At 41.2% G+C, this 23,603-nt stretch overlaps 1 protein-coding gene and 1 long non-coding RNA gene across 7 annotated transcripts in view; one reads left to right on the forward strand and one right to left on the reverse strand.

The window, feature by feature from the left end:
• RSBN1L (round spermatid basic protein 1 like) overlaps positions 1-4,205 on the reverse strand; it is a 56,649-nt gene extending 52,444 nt beyond the window's left edge. For 4 of the 5 annotated variants that reach the window (XM_064505203.1, XM_064505209.1, XM_064505200.1 and 1 more), the window contains exon 1: positions 3,501-4,205. In XM_064505203.1, coding sequence (XP_064361273.1) covers positions 3,501-4,131 — 631 coding nt within the window. In that variant the 5' untranslated portion in view covers positions 4,132-4,205. The remainder of the gene's footprint in view (positions 1-3,500) is intronic. The other variant, XM_026095056.2, reaches the window with a different exon arrangement.
• A 117-nt stretch (positions 4,206-4,322) lies between these two features.
• On the forward strand, positions 4,323-15,735 carry LOC112980290 (uncharacterized). 2 transcript variants are annotated; one of them, XR_010387338.1, is made up of 4 exons: positions 4,323-5,923; positions 8,294-8,334; positions 9,169-9,215; positions 13,075-15,735. It is a non-coding gene; the product is annotated as an uncharacterized LOC112980290 (long non-coding RNA). The 2 variants fall into 2 exon arrangements; XR_003258402.2 differs by having other exon boundaries at positions 9,169-15,735.
• The last annotated feature ends 7,868 nt before the right edge of the window (positions 15,736-23,603 follow it).

Raw genomic sequence — 23,603 nt, forward strand, 5'->3', positions numbered from 1 at the left:
TTTGTAAGTCAAAGGTCCTTTCAACAAATGAAAAGACCAGAAAAATCTGTAAGTAAAAACTTGCTTACAGAAATTTTAAATAGCTTTATTTCTTTTCTTCAACACCTCATCCACCTCTGCTATAACCAAGCATAAAGCCTTCATATCACTTAGGAAAGGAAAGTGCCTCAAAACTATGCTGTCTTGCTAATAATCATCACTGCAAGCAAAGGACAAAAATTAGCTCTCAGGATTTTGGGGTTTGGGGTTTTTTTTATTGGTGGCTTTTTTTAAAAAAAAAAAAACGTTCCTCCCAATTCAGAGGCATGGGCTCCCTTGTCAGCAGCAAGTTCTACTTGGAATTCCACTCTATCCGTTGTACCCCTGTGTACTACTGCCTCTGAACTTTTGCTGCTAGTAAGAGGATGGAGATCTTCAGAGCCTCAAATATTGAGGAAGTCTCCCCCATTCCACCTGCTAATCTCTTCATATTTTCCTTCTTTTAAAGATTTCTGCACCTCTACTCTCAAAATTCATACAATTTTCTTTCTGGTGTGCACGACAATGATACGTGTATCAGTTCTGAATGCTAAGAGGGGAAAATAAAAGTAATAAGAATAATAACCATCATCAATGCTGTCAACACCATGCTGCTGCTGCTCATTTTCCACAGCAGCAAAAGCAATGGGGTCGTCTAACTGCAGATTCCAGGAAAAAGACACTGCACTTCCCTGCACTGGGTTGATTTTTAGACAGTATCATCTACTAGCTGCACATTTCACAGATTCTATGAACTCATCTTGTTACATATACAGGTGGCACCATGCGCTCCTCCATTTCCTATATAAAATCTGTGTGCAAGCTTCTCAGGGTTTTTTTCTTTTTTTTAAATTATACCAAATCCTTTAAATTCACCTTGATGTCATATCTGTAGGCTGCGTAAATTTTTCACTCGCCTTCTGTTATACCCTTCCTTTAATCTTCCTTGCATTTTCTATAGCATCTACCCATATCTTCTGCTCCATACCAAGGTGAGAATCATCTCCCTCTTACACAGTTCTTGCATGCCGTTTTCCTCCTCTTTCAGGTCAGAATCTCAAATTCATTAATTCCACATCACCATGCACCTGGACTCCCTATGATATCTTCTTTGAGTCTATGTCACAGTCCCAAGGCACATGTTCTCCCTACTCCACCCCTCCCCATCCTAAAACATCATTCTTCATTTTCCTCTATACTCAGGATTCTGCATGCCCTCCTTCTCTCACCAGTCATTCTATTTTCTCCCCTGCATTATAACCGCATGCCTCCCTTTCTCTCTGGAAAGTAAATTATTCACAGGATTAACAGCACAAACCTGTTCTTTAATCTACAGGCAAATACAGAATAAAAAGGCAGGCTGTTCTCAGAGCAGAGGTCTTTGTGCATCCCTCACTTTATATTCAATAAACTATATTTTTTTTTTCAGAGGATGCTGAAAGAAAGGTTTTCGTTTACACACAAAACTAGGCCATCAAGTTACAGCTACAGGAGCTACTTCCTTTAAACAAAAGTCTAGAGACACTAATGCTACAAAGAGATCATATGCCTTCAAAAATTTTACTGGTTGCCTGTACTTACATTTTCAAGAAATAAATTTAAGGTAAAAATACCTGTTCTGAGAAAGCAGCAACCGAAAGGTCAAGTACTTGTCCCTGTCAGTATATGAGCTTTATTTGAGAATATATCCTTCCCATAAATAGTGTTGAGTCTCCGCTAGAAGGCCAAACACTACTTCCAGAAGGGTTCAGTTAAGTTATTCAGCTGACACCATCACTGTCATCATTTCTTTTATCAACTTAAAAAAAATTTTTTTGATCCTTTCATTGTAATCTTGTTCTCCGAGATTTATTAATAAAGTTGTGTAACACTGGTAGAATGCTATGACAATCAAAGTAAATATGGTTATTATTTTCATAATTCTTCAAGAAAGATACCGTGGAAGTTTCTTAGTAGCTATCCTTGAAAACAAAAAGTCTTCACTGACATCAAACATACGTATTGAAAATTATTTCTGAAGACTTTTTCTAAGCCATCTTTTGGATAGGAGCAAGAAAGAGAATATACCTCAAATGAAATATCTGAAAGAACAGGAATGCTGTATCCAAGCCCACTTGCATACCAGCACTTCTCTAGCAATCAAGATCCCAACCACAAGACGCCATGTTGAACCATGAGAATGCAGGTGATTCAAAAAACTATTCAAAGGTAGTAAATGAATCTGAATATGTTTAACTGATTCAGTCTAAGATACTAGTTGTAACAGGGTAATAAGGCAGCTAGACAATGTAAACAACAGACAAAAAAGGCATATTGATATTAGCAATTGTTCTCCACAAGCTTAGCTCATCCTGCAAGTACAGGTATGGACCACAGTAACACAAGCCTATATAAAAGTGTATTTTTTAATCTTTTCTTTGAAAGAAAGGGTTTGTTTAAAATAGGTAGTGCAGTGAATGTTTCAAGCTGTTTGTTGCTGTCTTTGCACTTGCATGAAAATACATTTGGTTTAGGATCACTGGAAACCAGGAAAACATTTCCAAGAAATAAACAGATATATTCTTGCATTATCTTACGCTAGTTCCTAGACATTTACCATCACTACCAGCAACAATCTAGCCTAATATTTTCTCTTACCTGGTACAGCCATTTTTGTCCAGTCCACTTAATAAAGTAATCCAGCACTATACCCCTTCCTCTTTCTGAAGGCCTCATTTTGTAAGATTTTAGCCTAATGAACTCCAAGAAACTGAAGAAGGAACTAAATGAGATGGCAAATGACTCGGTATCTAAATTTTAAGTGCATGGTCTCTAATACTCTATGACATTGCCCACAGAAATTCATAGGCCAGTAAACAAAATTGTTAGGGGGGTTTTGATTTTAATTTGTTTTTGTAACTCGTGGTCTTCTCCTTTTTTCCCCACAGCAGTGACAAAAATCCAATTTTGTTCGCAGATCTCTATTAAATTACTAGCTACCCTTATTTCCCTAATAGGTAAGAAAACCTAAGGCCTCTGGCAGCTTCTAGCTGACGCCATAGCTAATTCCACACCCCTTTTTTTGACAGGACTGACGGCAAACTAAGCTGCTGCTGCCTTCTCCACAAACTTACTCGGCGTCAACCGTCTCCTGCCACGGTCTAACACGCAACCACACACCCCGTTTCCCCAGCCAGACAGGGCAGCGCGGGGGACGGAGAGGCGCGATCGCCATAAAGCCGCACCGGCGGCAGGCCAGCACGCCGGCGCGGGGCGGCGGGAGGCAGCCATGCTAACCGCCCGGCCCGGGCACCGCGACCATTTCCTGCTCCCCTCACGGCAGCCAACGCGGCCCCGGGCACCTCCGCGCAAGGCACCCCGCCCCCGCGGCTGCCCTCCCGCGCCCCGCGCAGGTGCGCGCCGCGGCGCCCCTCCGGCCCCGGCCCCGGCCCCGCCGCCGCTCCGGGCGCGGCACGGCGAGCGATGCCGCCGGCGGCTCTCACCTTTCTGCAGCAGCAGATTCACCTCGCCGTTCTCCTCCCGGCCGGCCGCGCTCAGGCCCCCGCCGCCATCGCCGGCCGCCGCGAGCGCGGGCAGCGCTCCGTGTTTCTTCCTCTCCTTGTCCCGCTTCTCCTTGGGCCTCTTCGGCTTGGCGCTCCCGCCGCCAGCGCCGGCCGCGCCGCCGCCTCCCGCCTCGGCGGCCAGGGCCAGGCGGTGCCTGTGGTGGCGGTGCTGGTGCTGCTGGTGGGAAGCGGAGGGGGAGGCAGACGACGGCAGCAACACGGCGGGCGACAGCAGCTTCCGGGGCAGCTGAGCGGGGAAGGCGAAGCCCCCCGCGCTCCCCGAGGGGCCGGAGGGCAGCGCGGGGAAGCCCCAGGCCGCGGCGCTGCTGTAGCCGGGCACCGCGGCCGGCAGCGGCGGCGGCTGCTTGCCGCTCCCGCCGTTGCCGCCACCACCGCCCCCTTCGCCGTTGACGCGCTTAGCGCCCTTCAGGCTCCTCTCGTCAGCTCCCTTCATCTTCTTCGCGGCTGGCTGGGACCCACGGGCAGCCTTCGCGTCCGGAGCCGGCCTGGCGCCGAACGGCTCCTGCTCCGGCGACGCCGCGCCACGAACCGGACTCGGCGACTCCGCCATTTTGGGCTCCTGCTTCTATTTACTCTCAGCTCGGCTCAACCGACAGAACCGGGAGGGGCGGAGGGGTGCCACCGCCTCGCCCAATGGGCTGGGGGGGCGCCGGAGAGACAACGCGCTCGGCCAATCGCAGGGGGAGGAGGGGGCGGGTCCTCCGGGGATTGGGGGCGGCGGGCTCGGCTGAGTGCGCAGTTGGAGAGCGGGGGCGAGGGCATGGGGAGCCTCTGTCAGGGCGAGCGCAGCTGCTGGCGGCCGGGGACGGCGGCGCGGCGGGCGCCGGAACGGGACGGGGCGTCGGCGGCTCGGGCACGGCGGCGGGAGAGGCCCTGGCGCCCGGCCCGCTCTGCCAAGCCGCGGGGGAGCGGGAGGGCGGGCAGCCGCCCCGCGAGATGGCGGGCGGGGCCGGGCCGCAGCGGCCGGAGAGGAGGCCGGGGCCTGAGGGCCGCCTCCCCGGGAGCCGCTTCTCCGCCGTCCGAGGCGGGAGGCGGTGGCGCAGTAGGGCAGATGATGGAGGTGCTAGTGAACTGGGCGCTGTCTTCCTTTTAATTCTTGGGGTTTTTTGGCTCCTTCCCGGCGCTGTTTGCTGGGAGGACCGCTGAGGGGAATCCCTGCGGCCCCTCAGCCAGCACCTGCTCCCGCTGGCTGTGCTCTGGAAAGGTTTTTGTTCAAAAATAAGGGAAGTTTGGAATTGGGCATGTCCCAGGATATCGTGCTGACAGGAGCCTGGGAGGTTATGTGGCAAGTCGTCTCTTGAGCAAGAGCTACCACAGCGCCCAGAGTAAGCCTTCAGTCCTGGTGCTGCAAGGGTTTGTTTTCATAGACACCTTGTGTAGAAAACTGAGGTTGCAGCAGCATGCCTGGTTCAACACAAGTTTCCCGTTCTCTCCCAGATTAACAGAGGAAGCAAGTTTAAAAGCGGGAATTGCTTGCTGGCCTGGTTTGATGAAGGCAAGTATGTGTGTGCCACTGTATGATGTGCCATCCCGCCAGAGTGTACAGATGTTGGACACCAGTTAGATCACCGACATCCAGCTGTTACAGCTTGGATAAAGAGATTGCAGTACAGCTTCCTTCAAGGCAGAAGGCAGCACAGTCACAAATAGGCCCCCACCGCTGCCTTTGGCACCGAGGGCTGACACAGCTGCTGTTCAGGTGTAGACTGCTGTCATTTTCCCAACCCACGTATGCAGGAAGCAGTCACGGAAATGAACAACAGATAAGGTCTTGGTTCCTGGAGTTTTTCCATTGCCAGTCTCCTGGCAGGTCTATCTTGTCAATCTTTGTCACAATGAAAGGAACAAATTCACTACCAAGTTAAACCAAGTCTGCCAGAGTGCTGCCCAAATGAAACTGCTTTGTGATGTCTTTTGCATGCTGTTTCAATGGGGGGAAAAAAAGTTTTTGAGGTTTGGTTTTTTGTTTTGTTTTGTTTTTTGTTTCCTTCTTCACATACTACTTTCATTTGAACTGTAACTGATTAGCCTCAGACTAAATTTGCTTCTAGCACTCTGGCCATCTCTGCCGCCTTTTTTTTTTTTTTCAGATCAGTCATAAGCCAGGGTGAATATGGCTGTATGTTCATCTCAATGAAGAATAAATGCTCTCTATCCTGCCAGCTCTGTTACAAGCAGTATTCTTCAGATCATTCTGGTTTCACTGCTGTAATAGTGGATCCTCAAACTATATTTCTGGGCCTGACGGGAGACATGGCATCTGCATCGAAGCCCAGAAAAAACATTTCATGGCACGTGTTTGAGCACCAGTCACTTAACATCCAATCCAAGCAGAAGAACAGGTATGAGGTAAAAAGCTACCTGTATGTACTGGCATAACTAGGATACGCCTACAACTAAGAAGGTCATCTCTAGCTCCCTCACAGATTTACTACCTGCGTAAATCAGAAAGAGCAACCTATGCATTTTAATATTTCTAGAACAAGAAGTTTTAGGCACTTCATGCTACTCTAGCAATTTAGCAGGCTTTAAAACCAGATTCATCTTACTTACATGCTGATATTGATACCAAATGAACAGTATATTCTATCTGTTCAATAAACTTACACTTGAGGTTAGATAGTATTATATTTTTCACACACTCGTTTTTGGGAACTCTCAGCAACAGAAAAACAGCATTTCGCAGTCCAATTCTAGCTAGGGAGTTTGCTCTTTAGCTAGAGTAAATGCTAGGTTGTGCTCTTAGACCAAGAAAATTGGCAGAATAGCCAGAGTATTTCTGCAAAGTGTAGCTTAGCATGCAGTAGTAATTGAGTCACAACATATCATTGTCAAATCCTCTTATAGTCCGGAACAAGCACAAGCTGTCAGCACAGCAATGTTGCTGGCAGAGACCATCACCAAATAGAGTCCTGTCATCTGCTGAGCTCCATGGAGCTCTTGGGACTATATTGACAACAACCCCTGTGAAATACCAAAGTCATATAAGAGCGCAAGATCACGTTTCTGCTGAAGGCTTGTTCTGTGCTGCAGCCTTTTCAAGATTTATTAGGCTAACTACATATGCAAATAGCTGAATACTTCCAAATGTACACTTACACTAATGTAATTAAAGTTAAGACAAATGAAATCATATTTCTGGACTTCCAGTCTTACTAGACATGTTAAACTTCTAAACCAAAAATATGGCATTGAATAATAATAAAACACATTAATGTTAAAACACATGTAAAGTAAATTTGTGGGGGATTTGTGTAAATTTGTGTAAATATGTGGGGATTCAGGGCCAAGATTTGAAAGGTGACACCTGAAATAAACTTTAAGAAACAGTGGACAGTGTGCTACTAAACTTCAGTCAGACTATTGTTTTCTTTGCTTTTCAAAGTAGCATACTATGCTTGTAAGAATAAGCCAAGTTTTTATTAGTTCATTCTTTAGAAAATTCAATAGTAAAGCAAGGTGACATAGTACCCTATTATGTGTAATTATTGCGTGTTGGAGGGTAGTGTGACTAATGTTTGGAGGTTTTCTCCTGCTATCTCATACCCATTTGTCAGCAAGGAAAATTATATGATGCTTGAATTTCTGAAGCTAGTTCTGGGTTTAACTTCCCACAATCCTACTGCCGATTGGCTGCTAGCCTGGCAAGTGCTGTGTTCGCACTACAGCATTAGGTGTTGTTCCTGTCACTTATTTTGTCCTTGATCACATGGATACATTAAATTTCTACGCCATACTTACAGTAAACCTGCATTCTAAAATCTTTAAGCCAAATTTCAATGCATCTTTCTTTGGACTTCTTTTTACTTTAATTATAGCTTGGGTGCTTGCACATATGCAGCAATCAGACACTTCTGAGCAAGTGATGGTCAAAGTGACAAACACAAAAAATGCTTCAGAATAAGTGATTTTGAAAAAGAGGAGTTAAGGGGTAAATACAAACTATTTTCTTTGGGGAAAAGACTGACTGACTATGTTGTCGTGGTATTACACTAAAAAGAAAGCACTAAATTCAATACTGCATATAGTATTTTACTATGTCCTGAAAACATGGAAATGCAAAAGCAGTACAAAGCACTGAAAGAGCCCTACCTCAAACATAGACTGCACAGGATGCGGGTTAGAATCACAATTTTGTTCTGGCTTTAAGAGAAAAAAGCAGAATATATATGCCTATAATAAAACAATGCAACCTAGAGAAACTCTATAAAAAATGTTGCCTCCAAAACCAAGCTATTACAGAGAAATACAGCAGTGTCTCATGTCATAACTCCAGTCCTCCACAGTGACTGCACAGAGATTTATGAACTCACTGAGGCTTTGTGGATATCAATCATTTATGGAATGACTGCAGCAAGATACAGAATCCATGAATACAGAGACAGTAGAAGCTTATCTATCTTGGCAGAAGAATTTAAATTGATTATGGAAACTGCAGCAATATAGTTTTTTTGTATAATTTTGAATGCACTTACAGAAATCTGTGAACATTTTCTAGACCATGAAAACCTAAAAGAAGCAAAACCATAAAAGTAAAAATGCCAGCTATATCAGTCCAAATGTCCAACACACATTAAGGAAAAGCTTACCAGACCATTGGCCTGCTTATTACAAAAGTGTTGTAATTTTAGTTAGAATAATTATGAAGTATTAAGTACTGATATAACTGGATATTAATAATCAAAATATTTATTTAAATAATTTTGTTTCAGGAACTAAGGAGATACTTTTAACGATTGCAACTTCTAAGCAGGTTAGTATATATACTAACAAAAATTTTGTCAAATTTCAGACATTACCTATAATATGTAAAACCACATGTAAGTGCTGTGCACAGATCATATTAAATTGCCTACCAAGGTGATGTTACAGAGCCTTGCTGAAGTTAACAAGTAGAAATATAATTTCCAGAAACGTTACTTAATCTCTTTATAGTTTCAGCAGTTTGCTTTCCATGCACTGATTTCCTTGGTTTGGCATCTGTCCCGTTTCTAATTTATGTGTACAAATAATTGTGCCAAGAGTAAATTGAAAACATTTGATAACACTTAGACATCTTTGTACTGTTTTTTTCCTGCAAAATTTGCTAAATGTAACTTTTCCTACAATTCATTATGAGTAAATATATTCACCTTTGGAAATGAGTTGAAAAACAGCCCTCATGTGCATAAAATTGTACTTACAAATGCATTTTCATCATGTAAAAATGTGATTTATTAAGAAAAGATAAGAAAAGCTTCATTTTTAAGTCAGATTTTCAGAACCAGTGGCATATCCGAATTCTTAGGTGAGTACCATCCAAACAATTGAACTAAATAAGACAATTGGGACTAGTGTGGCTCTTAACTGGGAATTGTTGACAATGTAGCAAGCCTTGCTGCAGTGATTTAAGAATTTCTATCCCATGCTGTCCTCTCTAATCCTTTAAAAAGGGTGTAGAAAGAATGAAGTGTATCTCCATGCCTAAGCAACGTTAATACACAGTCCAGCATCTTAGATTAAACAGGTGACAAAGCTGGGTTTATGCTAAAAAGCCCTTTTCACAGAAGCAGGTGAAGAATACATGCCTATTTTCTGACTCTTCTAGGAGCAGAGAGACATTTCGAAGTGAGGCAGAGCAGACAACTGGGGATGGTAATGTTTTTTATTACAATGTTCATCTGCCAACACTTTAGAATCTATAAAAACCACAAAAAGGATTTTACACTTCAGAGAGGACCAGCTAGAATTGTATCTTGTTTAATGTTTTTTCAAATAGCTACAACTTTCTTAATGTTGTAACAGCTTTTAAATATGTACAACACTGTTTTCTCCACACACACACTTGTATTTAACATGTGAAATGCCTTAGATCCTATATTTCTCTTCTGAAGTGTAATAATCACAGCAACGGACCAAACTTGAAAAAAATTAACATACACAAATGATATTTTCTTGCAATTGAAAAGATAATTTGTTTTGCTGTTTTCTCTTTTTTTTAGCATCCAAAATTTTAAACTATTTGCAATGGATTAGGATTTTTCAATGTAATAGGAACATAAGTAACAATTATAGTGTAAGCATGGAAACAACAGGCTGCAAGTCAAGCAAATCTCTATTTCCTTGCGTTCGGGAAAAAAACAGTGGAAAAAATCTTACCTAATTTACTTTCCATCATCTGTAAATACTTACTTTTTTAAATTAATTTTCTGCATGTGAAGCTGCTGTGGCATGAATGAAACTTTTGGTCAGCGACTTTGGAGTTTTTACAGATTAATATACTGCTCACTAACATTTAATATCAAAATACTACCGTGATCTCCTGGTCTGTACAGATCTGTGTGGATAGTTACACTGATAGTCATTTTTTCATTTCCCTTAAGATCACTACCATGATAGTTACCTCCACATAAATCCCTTCAGGGTCTGACCCCTTTAGGATTTATTCATCAAATCCTACTTGCACTTTTTTTTTAAAAAAACAACAACACAGATTCTAAATCTTCCTGCAGTATATATATTTAAGCTGCTAGCGCAAGACTGTGGTTGGCCCCATCCTTAGTTTAAGAAAAGGCAATAACAGGTATTATTACAACAGGAGAATCCATGAACTTCACAACTGAGTTTTCTCTGGTGTGTTTTGACTATTTTAAGGGTTTTTAAAGTTTTGGCATAACCTTTGTTATAGCAATACTGAAGAATTTTGTAAATGCTGGTTTTCTCAAATATCCTTGTATCGGTGTCCTTCAGTCTGATCATTCGTTACTTTACCTACACAATGAAAATAATGAGATATTTTTGAGAATTAGGATATCTTCACAAGATCTTTATAAAGAAGTTGAACCTGGCTTAGATTTTAGTCCAGTTCTTTCTGATCAGTCTGCAATTAAAAAAACATCCTTATAATTTCCAGTCAGTTGTATATGCCTACATAACTGGCAATCTCTTCCTTATATTCTGGTTTAAACTTCTTGAGTGTAGATTTTCAAGCCTTCTCATGTAATGGGTAGTATTCAGGCGCAGTATGGGATACAAATCCCAGTTCTTCAGTTACCAGTCTGTTTTGCCGTATACTCTAAACATGTCTTTCTTACTTCTTCCTATATATATATGTGTGTGTGTATTTTTAAGAAGTCATTTACACAGTAACCATTAAATATACAAAGAAACAGATTCAGACAGTCTGAAGATAATACCGTAGTCACTGTATTTATTCTTTCATATTTGCTGCCTCTTGAATTTAAGAGCGCCTTGCTAATTCAAGGCTGCGCATAGAATTCAGGTGGAATTAGGCCAGCTAATCTTGGCCAGGCTGTGCCGTAGGCAAAGATTAAAATCTGTTTCCTTATCCCAAGGACTTAAAATTTTTAAGTAAAGATTGGGGTGTTGCCGGCGGGGGGGGATTGTGAGGAGATGGGTCAGGCAAGAACACTTAATTTTTAAAGCTCAAATAAAATAGCATGCTTGATGAAAAAGCAGAAGTAGATGCATTGCCTGAGAAAGAAAATTAGCTTTGTAGCATTTAAGGACAGAACAAATCATTAGATCATCAACTTTTGCTTCCTTTATAATCACAGGCTCTTAACAGAAACAGTAGGAGCAACCTACCATATGTACAGGTTTCCCCAGACATGTCCTCTCACTTCAGCTGCTCAGCTGCTGGTGGGAGAGGAAAAAAAAAAAAGATTTTGGAATCTGTCAGAGCTTTGCAGATTAGCAGATGTAGTAAGCGCAACAAGGGACCACAGTAGAAACCATCTGTGCGTGCACAACACATACACAAGTCTGAGGCACGTGAGTTGTTACAGTGTGCAGAATATGGAGATTATTCTTCCATGTACTGAAAGCCCAATGTATTTTGAGCCCTTAAGACCATAAGTACATACACCATCAAATCCAGCTACCTGTGCACAAGTGATCTAGCCAGCATATGCATATATGCCTGGGGTATCCTAAAAAGGAAAAATAGTATTTGTGATAGCCTGTAGGAATAAAAGAGAAAAGAAGAGGATGTGAATTTGAATAAGACTAGGAACCTGAAAGCAGTACATCAGAAACAAAAGTTTGAAGGATTTAAGTGCGGGAGAGCTGTATTTAACTGCTGGAGAAGCATGTTTTGCAACAATACTTCAGGCAAATCAAAGAGAGGTTGAAATGCTTTGAAGCATTGCATAGAACTTCAGGTGAAATTTAAGCTTGCAGAGAATTATTTTATGAAGATGAGACAACAGAACTCTTCTGATATATATTTTTCAAATGTGAACTAAACAGCCTAATCTATTCACTTTAATTAATTTCAGTTAATTAATTTCACAAGTAACTTACTAGGGATGTAGTTGATTATTAGTTGAGATCTTTAAATCTGGACTGGATATCTTATGTGAGTTCCAGGCTTGATGCAGAGACTAGCAGTGATAAGGATTCATTTTGGCTTTCAACCCTAGGCTTCTAAGAAGGTTTAAAAAGTATGAATTTGAGAAAAACGCTATGCACTGTGGAGCAGGCAAGAAATAAATTAATGCCCTGAAGTCTGCATCTGATTTTGGCCTTTTTGCTTAGGAAAATCTTGCAGCTTTCATAGAGGTAATTTGGTGTATAAAATTAGCATAGCAAGAGTGCAGTCAGCGAGCAGGGGAGAGGGCAAGTAGCTCCAGACCAGGGCTGTAGGCAGGGCTCTCCGTGTCTGGGCAATCCTGGTTACCTTTGGAACTTTTTATGTGTTTGTATGTGCATGATCTGCCTTCAAGCTCAGCCCTGTCATGAACAAAGTAGTGCCGAAATTATGACTTCATAAAGTTAGTTTATTTTATACTACAGGCGTTTTTCTGCCCCTTCTTACCATTACTAAATGTTCCTTAGTTATAGCTAAGCTGAATTTAAACCTTAGTGGGAAAAGCAACAAAGTGAGAAAATAGCTACCCCTGAGGAAAATGGATGCTTTATATGAGTTTAATTATTAAGAAAGGAATGCGCTAGAGAATCAAGAAGAAAAATGATCAAAGTTGAAGGCAGACAAGATACCAGAATATTAATATGCTGAGAGATCTATCTTTGTCTAAATTAAATCCTATATTCTTCTCACCCATGCCATCCAGAGCAAGAATCCTTTGGTGAATATTTGTAATCACTAGTTCCTGATGCTATTGTTTAGGAAACAAGAAAAACTGTAGCTCTCGTAGAAATACTGCAGAAGCTGGAGTATCCCCTTTACATACAGGTTGAGGGAAAAAATGGCAACCATCAGTACTGTTGCAGTAACATTTACAGCAGTGCATAAAATTTGTTGGAGGATCAGACAGGACAGTTTCAAATCTGTGGGATCAGAAACAAAAAAGCATAAAAGGTAATAGGGCTGAAGCAGCAAGGATTAAAGAAATCGGCAAAGTCACTATACTGTCTTCATAGTGTTGCAACATGGTATCCACACATGGACGGGTATGCAGCTCTTGCATCCATCCCCACTCTTTTCATCACTTTCAAAGAAAAGTTTCTAACCTCCTTCCCCCACCTCCAGTATGAGCAGAATTGTAACAGGAGCCCGAGCTGGAGCCACGGAAGATGATTTGGAGCCAGATGTTTGCACGCTGAGAAGACTGCTCTGGGGCTGGAGCGTGTCAGGGTATTTTCCCTGGAGAAGAGACAGTACCTACTCACACAAGAATTGTGTCTAAACAGGCATCGCAATCAAGACTCTGCTTTTTACCATCCTTTCAGAAAAATGCTGCATCAGTTGCAGCTTTGCTGCAGTTGTGAAAGCTTTAAGATAGTGCACACTTCCAAAGAATCAACACCAGGGAACGCTGCCACGCAGAAGGGCAGTACTTAAAAATAATGGTTTAGCATTAGTCAACTCCAGTTGAACCCCCAAAAAGAAGAAAAAGATCTATTCTTGAAAGTTACAGATTTCCCCAGTCTAAAGCCTATAAGAATACTTGTTAGTTAACAAGTAGTTCACACTAGTTATGCATACCTGTTTTTACTGTCAGAGTTTATTTAAGTCAGTAGTGGAAGAGATGTGTTGAATTACAGACTGAAGTTCCATCTCAGCCACAAGTAACAAAGGGAATGGAGTGGCCATTTGGAGTCATTCTGCCTTTAAAAGGGCATAAAGATACAGAAGTAGTATACACTGCTAGTCAAATAGTCAAACTCGCATGCATTTAGAATGGAATAAATAAAGGCAACCCTCAAAAACAGTTGGTTTAAAGAGTTATTTCTTCCCTCTAACACTTTTTGCAATGAGTACTGATGTATTTCTCAATAGGTTGCTGTAGTTTCATTTTAAAACTGAAATTCAGATAGATTTCCTGATGATTCTTGTCCCCCAATCCCTAGTCATTTAATATCTATGCTTTTTAAGAAACAGTTCTTTGGAGTACTTTTAGTTGTATGAAATTTAAGTAAGTTTTATGTCTTAGAGACTGGCACTTGTTTGTAAATTAACTAGTAGTTGATCTTTCACTGCTCACCTCAGTTTTTCACTCATATAAGCAACACACTTCAGCTTTCTGTTTATTCATAATTTTTGTTCCACATTAGTAGCAGCAGCTCTTCGGATCAGTTGCTCTGGTAATGCTGAAAAACAGTTATTCAGGATAAACTGTTGCAAGTAAAAACACATTTACCATAACATCCTTTGGATTTTCTCTGATGTAGCAACATAATTGGTAGATAATTGTACCGAAAGTCTCTAGACCATGGAATTAGAAAAGCATCTCATAGAGACTGCAGGCTAGGTTTAAGTGGAAGATCTTGTACTTGTCATTAGAACATATTTGCATTAAATAAGGACACCCCAAAATTTTAAATACCTGTACTACATAGCAAGTAAGGGCTTTAGGACCTGTTCATGATGGAATGAATAATACTGATGTAAATCTAATACATCTCTATCAAAGCTTGATCCCTGCCTTCAGCATGGGAGATAATCTGGCTCCTCCCAGCTTGTCTATGTAAAATAGCAGTTGTATCGTATGTTATTACTTGTATGGTCTTGCCCTGGCTTAGAGGCAGGAACGCGAAGTGTACGTGACGGATAGCCCCACATTCCAGTAAATGTGCAGAAGAGATTCATCATCTCACCACAGGCTCTCACTGCAGAGGCTGCTCCGAGCGAGCTCCCTAATGCCAATTTGGCTGTGACTGTCAGAAATGAGGGGAAGGACGGGAGGGAGACACAAGTGCAAGGCTCCTTCCCGCACGAAATGAGTCCTTATCACAGAAAGAAGAGACAGAGCTTGCTTGAATAATCTATGTAAATACCATTGAGATAAAAATTGACTTTGGCTAGCTTTCTGAGCAATGTAACTGAAGTTTGTCCCGAGTTCACAGGAAGTCATGGACTCTGGTGTTCTTTATCAGGATCTTACTATTATCTTTGTTTCAGTCACTAGTTGAGTGGTTATTTGCTTCATTGTTTTGAATATTAATTTAGGTAGGCACAGCAACACAATGCTATGGTTTGTAAAAGCACTTACAAAATTTATATCAGCTGTGAGGAAGTCAGTGAATTAATTTCATACTAGTTGTTAGCTCTCGATGACAGTACATGCTTTCAGAGCTGGTGAAGAGAGGAGCCCTGAACTGTCAAAACACAGATAAAATAAAGCATTATTTTTTTTTAACAAATGCCACTCATTTTTAAAATATATCAGGTGCGGTCTTGGGGCTGCAGATAAACCAAATGAAGAACTATATCTTAATAGTGCTGTATTCCCTCCAGAAGGCATAATCTCCTATAGGCAGGATGAATCAACAGGATGAACTGTATCTTGTAGACTAGTCAAGCAGATCTCTTATGAATCAAGAGGTATTTCTCCTGAAGGTCTAGCAGTCTAAAACCAGCCTTCCCATTGTTCGGTTTTCCTAAACTGAAAATGTGAATTGTAGACACAAGGGCAAGGTAGATTCAGAACAACCTTGAACAGCACCACACTATCCAAAATGCAAAGAACTAATTTGTAGAAATATTTTTGTAGAGTCTGAAAACTAGTTTCCAGAAAGAGTGGATGAAAGAAAAAGATTCATTTTACTGCTCTTTCCAGCATCACTGAACTTGCATTTATTTGCTGCCTAAGGACACAGAAGGGGAAAGGGCTGATCAGCAACACTTTTCAGAATTACTAGTTGTTCCATTATTCATAAAGCATAATAAATGTTGATTTACATTATCAAAGTAATTACTTGCATTGCTTCCTTCTTATCAGTGGATTACAGATTACCAGACATTTAGATAAATATATATTAATGACATGGTAATGATATCATAAAGTGCCACTGTTCAAGTGTCACTAAGTTTTCAAAATGTACACATGACAACATAGTACTTTCAACTTGCGGTTCTTCATTTCTCCACCTCCTCCACCCACCTCTGGGGCATTTCAAGAATCATTTTATCCTTATTAGGTCCTAGCATAAATTTTTTTCCTGCCTTGGGGAGTAATCTTTCCCAGGGCCTGTTCATGCAAAAAAAAACCCAAGCCTAAAAAAAAGAAAAAACAAAAAACAGATAGTACACAATTGCTCATTTTATACACACTTAAACCCCACCGATTTGTTTTGTAGAGACGTCTTCCTTGTATTGCATTCCTGTTACTTAACCACACCTCTCTGCTATTCTGGGGATCTTACAAAACTGGGAACCTGTTTAACAAGTTCAGTTCAGTCTTTTATTACCCATGGGCAACGATAGTTTCCTCTCTGTACTTGCTACAGTTCAGTTGTTATCACTTCTCTCCTGACCTGCATGCTCTTCATTCTTCCCACCTTTAACACATTCACTTCTTACCACACACTACGTAGAGGTCATGACATTGTATGACTGTATTTTGGATCAAGGATTCTATGCAGGCAACTTTGCTTTTGAAGCGCTCACAAATTACTCTCCACAAAATTGTCTTGTGACTTGAGTTGATGACTCATTTTCTAATTAAACTATATATATTAAAAAAAACAGACAAGTGCTTTTTCAAGAAGAATGCTGGAATGGACTGTTCTCAATTGGAGATGTAACCCTGGATTCCTGTTCAGCATTCTCAATGATGCAGGCTGTTTCTTCCCCTTTTTATTATGAGCTTGCCATTCCTTTGATCTACCAGTTTTCAGATAACGTCTAATGAGATATAGATCAGAAGTTACATTACTAGTTTTTAACAAAATTACCAGCCTTTAAAAGTTAGTTTTAAATATGCTCAGATATCACAGTAACATGTGGAATTAGACTACACATGATCCAATTGCCTTCACTTATAGCAAAATAATTCAGTGTTCAGTGCATGAAAGATAGCAGCTTCCTGAGAGTGAAGTCCTAAAAAGGGAAATGTACTGGGCAGCAATGATAACAAAATGTGTAACTGATATTACAAAGTCAGGCCATGCAAAAGCACGCACAGTGAATCATGAAATAATTTCATAGACCTACCAAGCAAAACAACAACAGCTACTGCCAATAGACATCACAGGGCTTGTGTCTTCCCTTGTAAATTTATGTCTTCTTCTTACCAAATTCTCCAGGCTCACGTGCTCAATGAGTACATCACTTAAAAAAAAAAAAAAAAAAAAAAAAAAGGCAAGAGGGAAATAGAGCTAATAAAGATTTAAACAAGAAATGTAGCAAAAGAGATTCTAAAATATTCAAATTCATAAATGTGAGGTATTTTTCCTTTTGACATTAGGTCATAGATGTAACAGAATATATACTGGGATCGAACCACAGACCAGACATCATCTGTTGGAAAGGGAACAAGGTTAGTAAGTTGGAAAGGTGAGCACAGAGTCCCTGGTGCTCCACTCTTTGATGATGGGAAACCCTTTGAGCAAAGTCCAGCTTTTTCGCTTGACTTGATAGTCAAGCTCTCCACAACGTTCTGGCCCTACCTACCTGAAAGGACAATTTTCTTCCCTGACTATGATCTTCTACATAATGGATTACAACTCTGTTGATTAAAGTGGGAACCTGTAGATGTGAAAGACAGATCTTTTCACTTCACTAGCGGACATCTGCTGAGCTCAGTTGCACAGGAAAGCACTGAACTAACAACCCTCCTTATTAGAGCCCCAGAAGCGCAAACATTTACATGCATGCTTAACTCCGTGTGTGAATAGCTTCATTGAGCCCCCTATAGCTGCTTACATGCATAAGTTACTCACAAAACTGTTTGCAGGATTTAAGCCAAAATGCAAAACTAATCTCTTGACTTGGCTTCACCACAGTAAGTTCTTCATGAAGATACACTATATTTTCAGTGGTCTACGAAGGAGAGAAAGTCTAGTGGTTAAAGAAATCAGGTGTTATAGTAACAACAATCATACATCATTAATAGACCAAAACAGAAAATGCTTTCAGCTAGGTCTCTTCAAGGAAATATAGTTTACCCCAGAAGCTCAGATTGTCAGACTGGAGCACACAGACAAACAAGATTTTATTCACTCAGTAACTGTATTAAGACTGGGAATGCTAAGCTTTTGCCATATACAGACTTAGAGGTGGTAAAGTTCAGCATTTGGTACAGCTCGAGGGTGACTGGGCATACTGCAGTATCACAGCAGAGAAAACAGAGTGAGATTTTCTAGCTTTAACTGAGGGCCAAACACAGGACACTTAACAAACAAGTGCTTTGATTAAGTGCCTGCACTGAAATGGTCAGAAAAAGTCATGTCAGAAAGAGCATGGCCTTTACTGGAGGTTATTTAAGATTATTATTAACCACTTTACACACTTTCTAACTATCATAACAGGCATAAAATACTCTGAGGGCTCCGGAAGGCCTGCTGGTACATTGCACTGGCTTGCCCTAGCTATACTGTGTCCCAGTTAATGCATTCTTTGCATTTAACCCTGCTTCTTAGTCCACACAGCATAAGCTGCTGTGGAAATTGTTTTAATTCCTCAGGTAGCATTTAAAGAACCTTTAAAGATTGTGCAAAAGGCCCTTCTTCCGTGAAGGGCCACAGCAATCGCATCTTGTTTTATACTGCTGAGGTGTTACTTCTCCTCCCTCAAACATATTTATTAAGGCTGAAAACTCTCAAAATGATAGCTGCATGCAAATGTACAGGCTTACATGCTCAGTTACATCAAACCTTCATAGTCCAAAGTCCTTAACTCCTTGTTCCTCTTCCTTCTCCTCAAACTCTCCTTTTTAGGCTATTTTCTTTAATAGTTTTTCTCCAGCGTAACCATCTCTTTGCTCAGGGGCCATCTAGTTTTCTCTCTTTGGCTGCAACATGTCGGGGGTTATGCTGTAGGCAAGAGCTCCACAGTTTGGAACTACTCATGCTGCAGCAAAATGCTAGTTGACTAGAGAGCCAGCTAGAGATTATTCCCAGCCTGAACCTACTGAGAATCCTATGATACAGGAAATTTACTTGTCTACAGCTTATTAGAAAGTTTTACCTCATGCTTTATCAATTTAAATAATTTTTAAACTTATGGTTTGCACTTATGTTGCTATAAAAAGCCCTCAGACAGTGAATCCCCTTGCCTTTGAGCTTGTATATACCAACCCCATCTCATATTTATCCATTCCGATTTGCATGTTACTCTGGTTCAGTCCAAGCCAACTAGGTTAATATTGTTCTCCAGTTTTACATGCATCAGGAGAGCTAATGGCTGCAATGAATATGTATACAAAATTGCACACTGTTAGCAGATTATTGACACCAGAGATTGTGATAAAACTTTGAGAAAGAGTGAGCCAGAGCTTCCGCATGTATATCTAAATGATAACATCCCAGACACAGCTGGACTGAGAAATCAAAATCAGCTGTGCACTGTGGTTCAACTGGGTGGTGAGGAGAGGCTTAGAGCTAAGGATTTTTCTGTGCCTGGGTTCTGGAGAGATTTTCTTTGCAAGTCTATACATATGCCACATAGTTCATCCTTAAAGAAAGAGCAGTAGGATGTTTCACAAGTGTCTTATACCTTCACATTCACAGCATTAATGGAAAATAAGGAAGGGATATTGACATGGGAATGCTGTCTGGGTAAGTGGTTCCCCTTGTAGAAGCTAAAATACTTTTGATTCAGCTCCTCACATTCTCCTTTACTTCTGCCCTCACTTTACTGTAGAGATCTTAAATCATTGTAGAAAGTGTAAATGCACTGTCTTCCCCCTTTGATTGATCTTCTCCAAATCTCACCTTTCTCCATCAGATGCACATAGATTTTGTCTTTTCTCCTCAAATTTCTCTGCTTGCCCTCACAATTCCATCCCAACTCTGCTCTGCACCTTGCTGCCTTCTTTTGCTCTTCCCATTAAAGCTATTCTTTCCCCTCACAATACACTCTATAGTATGGGGGGGGGGGGGGGAAATAAGGAGTGTTAGAGCTTTTTGCCTCCCAAAATATTTGGTATGTGTTTCAATTTTCACCTCTACACTCCTTAGGATCATCTCCAGCAATTTCATTTGAGACTCTCCCATCTGGCTTGTCTCTCTTGAGCTCTCTGAAAGCACTCTCTGAAGTTTTTATGGTTTCAGACACATCAAATGGTGGATCCTTTTCCTCCTCTGTGTTTCCTGAAAATTCTTCCTGTGGCTCATCCTTTTTCTGACTTTTCTCCTATTTTTTTAATCCTTTCAGTGTATTTCAAGAGATTTCCACACTACCACCAAGCCTTGTAGCAGCATGTCTACTCTGTATCATCTCCTTTAACAAATTCTAGTATCATCGCATAGATCTGTTCTTATAACTCCGATTTGTCTCCTCCTGCACGATCCAAGGTATTACTCAGTTTCTTTTCTTTCTCTTCATAGTTCCCTAAGCACCAGTTCAAGCTCCATTTGGCTTAAACAAATCATTTCTCCTCCAGTTTTCTTCTAACACCCACTTTTCCCATCACTGTGGTTGCTGCCACCAGCTGTCACTGATGCCTGTTCCCTTCCACTTGGACTTCTCCAGGTGCTCTGATTTAGGGTAGACAGATCTTGCAGATCTTGTCTGATAAACATCAAAGCCTAATCTTCCTGGAATTGTTGTCCATCTCGCATGTCATTTCACCCTCACAGATTAAATCTCTTCTTGCTTATAACCATGAGAGAACAGCTGCCCTCCAGGCTTTTCCAAGTGCATCACTTCCCTGCATTCTTCTATTCTGTCTCATCTTTCCTCTTGCTGTGCTGTTTTCCATCACACTTAAAACAATTATTTGTCTTCAGCTTCTAGGTCCTCCACGGCCTCACTTTCACTTCTCATGCAGTACTAAGAGGTCAACTTTTGCATGATTGACTGACCTGTCATGTCAGCCTTCACTGTCCTCTCCAGTTTTTAAGGCCAACCTTATGATTTCTTCCACGCTCTCCCTCAGGCTTGCACATTTTCTCCATCATCCTCCCACAGCCATTTCACTGTTGCTTATACCCCTTTGTAAAGAACTTCCCTTTGCTGTGACACTTAAAACACAATTACTCTTGCCCAAACTGCAGATACTTCACAACTATTTCCTATCACTGAGTGGTATTATGAGTTCCATGCACTCCTGTCTATGACTATGGGAAGAAAAAAGTCCTTTTTGCTTTGTACAGCCTCTAACACAACGGATCCCAGATAAGAAGCCTGACAGTGGTCCCTACGTACTGTGTAACCCAAGCTGCACCTTAAGCAGGCAAGCACCTTAAAAGCTTTCCAGGTCCCATATGACAAGATAAGGACAAAGAACAGGTGGGCAAAGTGGTGGTGGGGATTTGCAGAGCAAAGATGGAACGATTAGTAGGGAATCATTAGCAAAAATGCTACCTCAGCTTGAGGAAATGTTAAGTGTAGTACAGTTTAGGGACATTTTTAAGCAAGCCTGGCTACAAATGCAGCAGTCAGACAGCTGTTTTCCTTGACCTGATGAGTCCAGAAGCCTCTGCTGGCCAAGGGTGAGTTACCCTACACAGGGAGCAAGGAGGAGGAATCAGTCTCTCAATTCAGAAGCACTGAGTTTGGACCACTGAAGATGTCTTTTCCATCCATACATATACCAGCTAATTATCTTTTAATTTCTAAAGTAGATTTGTTTAACTACAGTTATGAGTAAAAAGGGGCACCCAACAGAAATGAGTGGATAGACTGTTAAAAGATCCCATTTTAACAGCTGACTGGAACTATTCTTCTCCTACTGCAACACTCCCTGCTCCTGCTTTCTAAACACCCAGCACTCCTCCGCTGTACTGCCCTGCTCATACTTCACCTTCCTGCCCACTTCTGCGTTACTGATTTACAAGCAAGGGCAGAGAAGCAGCTTTTTACTACAGCTAAATAAACAGTTTTGCCAGACACACTCGATAACATATGGAAGCTGAGAAATAGCAGATCATCACCTAGCTGAAGTCAGTCAGCCCATATTTCCATCCTAGCCAAGAGGTATGTTCAAAGCAAATAGTTGCTTTGGGAAGGTATGCAGCTTTTGATTCACATGCTACTGCTGACTCCACGAGCTCCTGCAAAGCTAAAGAAATCCCTTTTTAGGTAATAATGCTCTAGAAAAACATGAAGATATTAAGAAAAAAATTACTGTACAATCATTTCAGGTATTTACACTTTGCAGTTAAACTGCGTTTAGGAGTAGGCTATCTCTGCTGTCTCCAGTTTAGAGATGTGTGGGTGAGAAATGATATTAGTAAAAAAAAAAAAAAAAAAAGTACAAATAAATGCTATTAAGACACAGAGTATGAACTTCCTATTTAACTTGTTTCACAGTATTTCTCCAACATCAAACCCAGAAAAGTCTGGGCTCCCTATCCAGTTATGACGTCCGTGCTCCTTTTGCAGTATGTATTTTCCAAAAAGGCCTGACACCATTTGAAAGATGACACACATCTGTTCTCCAAGAAGTTTCTTTTCAATGGCAAGAGGGAGATAATGGCCAAGTTTGATTTGTAGCAGGAGTTCGCTTATCCAGTGCAAATCTTCCCCCTTCTGGTTGGCGTTAGGATTCCTTCAGGAAACATGACCCAGCTTCGCTTTACCCGCCCTCCCCTCAGTTCCTGCAGCCTGAGATCTTACCTTTACAGGAGCTCATTAGTAGGTCCACTACTTACTATCATGCCATCCTGTTGCAATGCAACCCCTCCAATAAACCTATCACCTGTTGGTCCTCCTTGGCTTATACAGACCAGAATTACCATGACAAATTTCCCTTTCTAGTTTGGCTGATGCAAATGACAGTGCAAGGCCATGAACCATTATTAGACAGCTTTTAATCCTTTACAACTCTATTACATAAACAGCTGTGATGGCTGGCCAGGAAAGGACAGATACTAGTGGAAGAAGTGATTCCAATGTCAGATCATGAAATTGCCAGGGTCACTTGTTTATGGCATCAAAGCCTGCAAAGGCAGATTTGAGCAGAAGGAAGCACTTGCACTCTTAAATTTGCTCCATTCTCACCCATCATATCTGGCATCATATCTACCTAAATAAAAGTTACTATCCTGGCCAGCAAGATTGGACTAAGAACATTGAATCGAAAGCAACCACCTGGGTGGCTAAAAGGATGAGGAAAAACAAACTCAGATATATGATTTAGTCAAGATTAAATTCGACACAGCAGAACACTATTTTGATTGTAGTTACTTGGTAAGAACTATGTGAGAAAAGGTACTGCTTGCCTGGCAGTTGGGAAGAAAAGAAAGTGAGTTAGAAAATGGTGAGTTTCAAAAGAAGGTGAGAGGAAGAGAGCTGGGAGCATCCACGAACACCTACCACGCAGGGGCATCCCATGTGCAGATACACAGCAATAGCATAAACTGAATCTCTGAATGACTGTCCACATTACTAGCTTCTTGGATAAGATGACAGGACTACTTCACTTCATAACCCCCTGTTAATGGGTTAAGTAAATCAGGAGAGCATTCAGTCAGTCACTGTATACCTAAGAGGTATGACTGTAACCAATTCAGTCTATCAAGCTGCAAGTATTTCTCTTATTGGAGGGGAGGGAGAAGAGGCAATACTTCCTCAGTTAAACATATTAACTTTAACCAAACATAGTTACTCAGCAAATCAGACCAATTCAGTCTGACTGCAACAAACTGCAGGTATAGTTGTGCATTTATTAT

This window comes from Dromaius novaehollandiae, chromosome 1 (assembly GCF_036370855.1).
Source record: "Dromaius novaehollandiae isolate bDroNov1 chromosome 1, bDroNov1.hap1, whole genome shotgun sequence".
Taxonomy (NCBI): Eukaryota; Metazoa; Chordata; class Aves; order Casuariiformes; family Dromaiidae; genus Dromaius; species Dromaius novaehollandiae.